Source organism: Nicotiana sylvestris, chromosome 7, assembly GCF_000393655.2.
Source record: "Nicotiana sylvestris chromosome 7, ASM39365v2, whole genome shotgun sequence".
Taxonomy (NCBI): Eukaryota; Viridiplantae; Streptophyta; class Magnoliopsida; order Solanales; family Solanaceae; genus Nicotiana; species Nicotiana sylvestris.
The window spans coordinates 44,580,077-44,587,245 of NC_091063.1; the positions used below are offsets into that span (position 1 = coordinate 44,580,077).

At 36.8% G+C, this 7,169-nt stretch overlaps 2 protein-coding genes across 2 annotated transcripts; both read left to right on the plus strand.

The window, feature by feature from the left end:
* Positions 1-803: 803 nt before the first annotated feature.
* Positions 804-3,497, plus strand: LOC104232849 (trihelix transcription factor ENAP2-like). Its single transcript, XM_009786127.2, has 2 exons — positions 804-2,041; positions 3,122-3,497. Exons 1-2 carry the CDS (start codon positions 807-809, stop codon positions 3,123-3,125), a joined length of 1,239 nt encoding a protein of 412 aa, XP_009784429.2. The 5' UTR covers positions 804-806; the 3' UTR covers positions 3,126-3,497.
* A 1,773-nt stretch (positions 3,498-5,270) lies between these two features.
* Positions 5,271-5,684, plus strand: LOC104232852 (putative zinc finger A20 and AN1 domain-containing stress-associated protein 8). The gene has a single exon (XM_009786130.1). It carries the CDS (start codon positions 5,271-5,273, stop codon positions 5,682-5,684), a length of 414 nt encoding a protein of 137 aa, XP_009784432.1.
* Positions 5,685-7,169: the final 1,485 nt, after the last annotated feature.

Sequence of the window (7,169 nt, forward strand, 5' to 3'; positions counted from 1 at the left end):
ACCAGTTACAAAACACAAAATATTCAGCTCCTAAAGCTGAAGTTCACCAATTAGAAAAATAAAAACATTCAGCAAAAAAACATGCTGTAGTTTTTACAAAAAAACAAAACGCAAATTCAAATCCAAAAATAATGTCAAAACATGAAAAAAAAAATCAGCTCCTATCTAAGGTATCATCACTTTAATAGTATCATCTATATAACTCTCAAAATTTTTAAAAATTTGGACGTCTAATCACTGAAGAATTTATAGAATTTTCATCAACAACATAAAAACTCGTTCAAAAAACCTAAAAACACAATCGTAAAAGTAAAACTAATGCACTTATCAAACTAAACCCTAAGAAACTATTTAATCATAAATACATGACTATCAAAATCAAAACCAGAAATAAAACCTAGAAATCGTAAAATAAAACCCAGAAAGTTAATGCAATGTATCTGTAATTAAATCTTAATGTGGGAACAACAAAGACTAGCAGTTGAAAAATCAAAACAACGACGAAAACCATTTGATTTCAGAGAAGAATAAATCAAAAAATGCGAATATCGGGAGAGAGACAAAGACAATAGAGGACTAGCGTATACTTGGAGAGAAAGTAGTCTTTTAATAAAGAAGAGCAAAATAGTCTTTTTAAAAGGCTTTTAACAAAAAAAAAGGTACGGATACAAATAAAAAGACAGAGCGCTCAAATAGGAGGTCTCATGCAATTTTTACAAACATATTATAAAAACACTCTTATTTGAGCGTGAATATTTCCTTTCCCTCCAAAAAACACAGAGGAGCCCAGTGTCACTCGGCTCCCAATGAAGCTCAATCCAAAAGCCCAGCAGTTCAAATCCAAACAAGCCCCACCCCCCTACGTACCTACACCCCACCCACCCTACCCACTACACTCTATTCCCTCTCGTCGGCACCCAATGATCCGTCGACACGGCCATACTGGTAACCCCTCACTGGACTGTTCTTCTAACCCTAATTCCTCCACTACTTCTCATTTCCCATCAGCCGGCGTTGCCGCCGCTTCACGTTCCCGCACTATGTCCGACGACGACGACCGCGTAGCCCCGCCCTTCTCCATTAAAAACTCTCCTTCTTCGTCGCCGTCGCCGTCACCGTCACCTCCGCCGCCTTGTACAGACAACAAGCTACTAGCATTGCCTCCACCTCCAATTCTTAACCCGGCGTCGATGTCAGCTCGGACGCCAGTTTTTCCAGCTCGAGAAGATTGCTGGTCAGAGGCAGCGACACATACTTTAGTAGAGGCATGGGGTTCCAAGTACGTGGAGCTCAATCGCGGAAATCTCCGGCACCAGCAATGGCAGGAAGTCGCCGACGCTGTCAACGCCCTTCACGGCCACACCAAAAAGCAATACCGCACTGACATACAGTGCAAAAACCGCATTGACACCTTAAAGAAGAAGTACAAGATCGAGAAGGCTAGGGTTTCTCAATCTCAAGGACTTTATGTCTCCACGTGGCCTTTCTTCAGCAGCCTCAACGCCCTCATCGGCGTCACCTACAAAGTCTCGCCGTCTCCGTCGCCGGAAACGGTCATTCCTCAACGTAGAAAGTCTCCGTCGCCTTCGACGGCGGCGTTCACTCCTCAATGGAGATCGTCTCCACCGCTGCTTCCTCCGCCGCTATTTGGCATACCAGTTGGTTTCCGGTCGAAGCGCCCAGCGGCAGCTATGGATTACACGGTGTCACGGAGGAATTTCTCGGCCATGGCAGCAGCGGCGGCGGCTGCGTCTGAGGATTCAGGTGAAGAGGATGAGGAGGGATCGGAGAAGTCAAGTAGAAAGAGGAGTGGTGGGGGGATGGTAGAGGGGGATGGTTATAGGAGGATAGCTGAGGCAATAGGGAGGTTTGGGGAGATATATGAAAGAGTAGAAAAGGCAAAGCAGAGGCAAATGTTGGAGTTGGAGAAGCAAAGAATGCAATTCGCAAAGGACTTGGAAATTCAGAGAATGAAACTTATTATGGAGTCACAACTGCACCTTCAAAAGCTTAAACGCTCTAAACCGCACTTCACAAGCCGGTGACTGACTTTTTCTGTTTCTTGATTCATTCTGTGTGTTTTGTGTGATTTAGATCGCAATCCAATTCACACAAGTGCTTGTGCATGATTGGATGTACGGGTTCAACCAGACCTAATAGCTTTGTCTCGAACCTTATATATGTGTTAAAAACTCACTGAATACGTCCAAATGATATGTTCTGATCCTGAAAATAAAATGAGTGGTAGATTCAGAAATTCCGAACCCATACAGCTAAAATGTTGGATCCCTAGTCGATTGGTATTAACTCTGATGAAATACGAATACCTTTCTTTTTGAAGTGGCATTGTTAGTTGATATACCATCTCTGTGAGATTGTCAATTATCGGATATTGATGGTATGATCTTCTAGCAGCTGTTAATTTACTGTATCTGGTTTTTCGGGGTTTATCAGTTTTACTTTATTCTTGTTCGGAATCTTTTGAGTTAGTTTACACTCAGAATCCTGTTTTTGCATTATGATAATTCTACCTTGATACACAATTTGTGGATTTTTTTTCAATCATAGCCAATCTCAAACCCGGAAAGGTGTTAATGCACATTGGAAATTAAGGATTCCTGGGAGCTAGTGGCATTAATTATGCTCGAAACAGTGGAGTGAAGTTTACAATGATTGGAAAGTTGATGCATAGATATTCATATTGTGAAATGTCTTATTATATGTGACACTATGTTATCAAAAAGTTTTGACGCTAATGTTGTATGACTTAAATATCACACAAGTTATTCTTGATGAAATGGGAAGTGAATTCTCTCATGTTGTGAACTTCCTCAATATAAGGCACATATTTGAGGAACAGATCTGTCATGTGTGGCAATCTTTCAGAGTCATGTCTGCACTATACTAGCTATTATGTTAAAGCTGCATATGACTTCTGAATGAGCTATAAACATCACCAATGAAATTAGTTTAGTGTGTATAAGAGATGAGTGTTTTTTCCATTTCTGCTGCCTTTTCTGGTTTCCTATGATTGGTGGTCACGTTGTTTTGTACTTATCACATTTCTATTGTACAAAAAAAGAAAACGAGAAGCTCACAACTTTCTGTTCTTGATGATCAGATGATTACTTGTAGATGGAGGGTGGTGGTGACATGCCCTATAATTTTATGCGGATCTTTTGGAAGCCATACATATATTTTGATTAGTGCCATCAAAAGGATCAAATCTGCTACCTTGAAGATGATCCATAGAAGATAGTTCCAGGCTTGATTTGCTCTGTCGATGCTCCAAAATTGTATCTAGCTGCTTGAGAATCTAGAGTAATTTTGTAACTTATCTTTCTCTAGATTACATGCTTTTTGCACTACAAGCTAGGTGAAAATGTTTGCTTGAGACTGACTTCATTTGTTCCTGGTTATATTGTTCTAAGCTTCAAGCTGTTGATGATAACTATCTATGCACTAAATAGATGCATGAAGGTCCAGCCTTTGGTACTCGACCGCTACTGGCTTTGGCCGTAATTCATCTTTTCCTTTTGGATAAAGCAAAAAGTTATAGAAATTTTGGTAATGTGGAACCTAAGAAAACACATAAATTCACGAGAAAATGTTGAAACTATCGTGCTTCATCCTTTAAACCTGTATCCTGTGTTTCTGGTTTTTTGCATTTATTTTGCGGTTTGTAGTCACACCAATCGACATGTAGTTGATTTTGCACCTACAACTTTGCTCAGATTTGGCAGGCATTGTCTTGTGTTTTTCTGCATTATTTGGAAACAACTGTGTCAATCGAACATTTGGTTACCATTTATCTTGCCACATGATTTGACAGTAATCTATAAATGCATTTGTCGCTGACCCGAGAGAGCAACATTGTACCTTTGATAAATCAAGTTCCTTGTTTCCTTCCCCGAAAGCCATTTTATTTGTTGGCTAGTTGGGGTTGTTTCTTCTAACCTGGGACCAAAAGAGTTATGAAAATTGACAAAGCATGTGATAAAAAAAATGAGTATTTTTCATGTAAAGAAAGCCAAAAAAGTTGATGCTAAAGCACGGGATATATTATGTTGTTCCTGATTAGAACAGGTTTCCCTTCGTCATTTGCATAGGCAGTTGACTGTCAGATGGGGGAAACCAAAGCTCAAAACTCAAAAGTACAGCGCGGAGCAGCAAAATAGCAGATTTATTTTCTGTTTGCTCTCATTAAAGTCGAACTCAAGACCTCCCGCTTACTAAACGGGTGCTCTAACCAACTGAGCTACAAGAGCTACTTACAGCTAGTAGTGAATTTATATAATGAATTTATATTTTGAATAGCAATCATCTATAATACTAAATATAATAGGTAGGTTAAAGATAATTCGCAATTTCTATCTTCTCGTTTATCAGATACCCTAGTTTGGGGAAGTTATTCTCTCACAGATATCAGATCCCTTTTGCTACTGGTTCGATGTGATATATTTATATAGAAACGGTAAATTTTTCAATACAAATACAGGATCCCAAGAAAAGTCCCCGCATCCACTACCGTAGCTCCGCCCCTGCAGCTTATAATACTCCATACTTTTGGCATTTGATCTCATTTATCGATCTCTAATGCGTTGTTCGTTACAAATATTTCAATGGAAGATGTGTATAATTTATATTTAATTTCTTTCATTTATGCAATTCAATTCATCCTATTTATAAGCACGCGTCAAAAAATGTGCACAAGTAACGTCTATAAAATCAGAATATTCATTAAAATTTGATTTAAAAAGCAAAATATTCTACAGTGCAAGTGCAAAGAAAGAAACCTTAACGCAGTAAAGTTTTTCATGCAACAAATTTTCAAAACTAAAATATTTTTGGCTTGTGAATCAATTCTAAAATGAACAAGGACAGAGAAAGAGCGAGAGAGACAGGTATTCCTTCGATAACGTGCATGGTTATTGGTCAATAGGAGTAATATATTTCCTATTAAGAAATCCGTGTTGGTTAAGGATTCCACAAGATTAATTTTCCCGAACCAAACAAAAACTAAAACCAAACAGAGGTGGGAAAGGAAACAAAAAATTTAGGAAAGTCCTAATTTGGTTCCCATTTGGATTACCAGCTTATGTCCGATATATATCACAACCAAAGGCAGGAGCGGCACTCATCAACAAAGAGCTACGTACACCATCACCAACACTAATAATTCGCTCTCTTGCTAAGAAATACTAATCAAATATAATATCTAAAACGTCAAGAAAATTTGTAGAAGAAAGAGGTAATTAACTCGAAGAAAGATGACTTCTAGTGGCAAAGCAGAAAACACAAGTCTATGTGCAAGGGGTTGCGGTTTCTATGGAAACCCAAGCAATCACAACCTTTGTTCCCAATGCTACAAAGCTTTTCTGAAAGAAGAAGAAGCCAAGAATGTGATAGCCTTATCGGAGAAGATATCGTCTCTTACTGTTGATGATTCTGATTCTGCTACAACTGGGAACGTTGGTTTGATGATGAAGAAGCAAAGATGCATGATTTGCAAGAAAAAATTGGGATTAATAAGTTTCAATTGTCGGTGTGGAGGAATGTTTTGTGGAGTTCATAGGTATCCAGAGGAACATGCATGCAATTTTGATTTTAAGTCTAGAGGCCGTGTGATTTTGGCCAAGGAAAATCCTCTCTGCAAAGCTGATAAACTTGAGACTAGGATCTAAGACATTGTTTTTGCTCTTGTTAGTTGTTGCTTATGTACCATTTAGAGCCCGTTTGGATTGACTTAAAAAAAGTGGCTTTTAAGCACGGTGTTTAAAAGCACGTTTTAAGTGTTGGAGCTTGTTTTATAAATAAACAATTACGTGTTTGGATAAAAGTGCTTAAGCTAAAAAAAAGTTGTTGAAGTGTTTGGTAAATAAGTGCCGGTAAACACACTTTTTCTGTTAAAATGACTGAAATATCCTTAAAGTTGTAGTATGTTATTTTTGGAAAATTTCCTTCAAAAAAATTGGAAAAAAATATTTGTGTTTAGATGAGTTTTCATTTGAAGTTACTATATTTAGTGCTATATATTTGTTTCAACTTTTTCAAATATTTTGTATTTTAGTATATGTACAAGACAAACGATTATGACATTGTTTGTTTGACAATATAAAAGAAACGCTCAAAACATAAAGAATTTCAAGAAAATAATTATTAGTAAATATATTATCAAATCAGGAGGAGTAAAATAAAAATACGGTTATGATTATTTACGTGAGAAGAAATCATGAAAATAAAATCAGAGCACAAAAATTAAAAAATAGGGATAGGCAATAAAAGATGTGCCATAGAAATGGCATTAGAAATGGTTGACAAAAATGGGAACAATGGAGGGAGGAGAAGGAAAAGAACGTTTGGGCTTTTGGCTTTGAAGGGTTTTGGGAAAATAAAAGATTATTAGGGATAAAGGAGCAGAGGCGGATCTACCATGTGAAACATGGTTCACGTGAACCCGTGGTCCTCGGGTTAAAGTATGGATATGATGTACATAATTTGAAAAAAATAGATATATATACTTTATGGAACCCATGGTCAAAAGAGACTAAGTGGTGCACTGGTTTTGGTCTCTTATTTCCAATAGCCTAAGGTCAGGGGATCAAATCTCTTACCAACTTTTTGGTTTAATTTTTTTTAAAAAAAGTAATAGTGAACTCATCCTTCAAACATCCTGGATCCGCCTCTGTAAAGGAGTAAATTAAATGGTCAAACCCAACCAACTTTTAAGCTATAAAAAATAAGTTGGGATTCCCTAATGCCATTTCTATAGCACATCTTTTATTGCCTATCCCTATTTTTTAATTTTTGTGCCTTGATTTTATTTTCATGATTTCTTCTCACGTAAATAATCATAACCGTATTTTTATTTTACTCCTCCTGATTTGATAGTATATTTACTAATAATTATTTTCTTGAAATTCTTTATGTTTTGAGCGTTTCTTTTATATTGTCAAACAAACAATGTCATAATCGTTTGTCTTGTACAAATACTAAAATACAAAATATTTGAAAAAGTTGAAACAAATATATAGCACTAAATATAGTAACTTCAAATGAAAACTCATCTAAACACAAATATTTTTTTCCAATTTTTTTGAAGGAAATTTTCCAAAAATAACATAATACAACTTTAAGGATATTTCAATCATTTTAACAGAAAAAAGCGT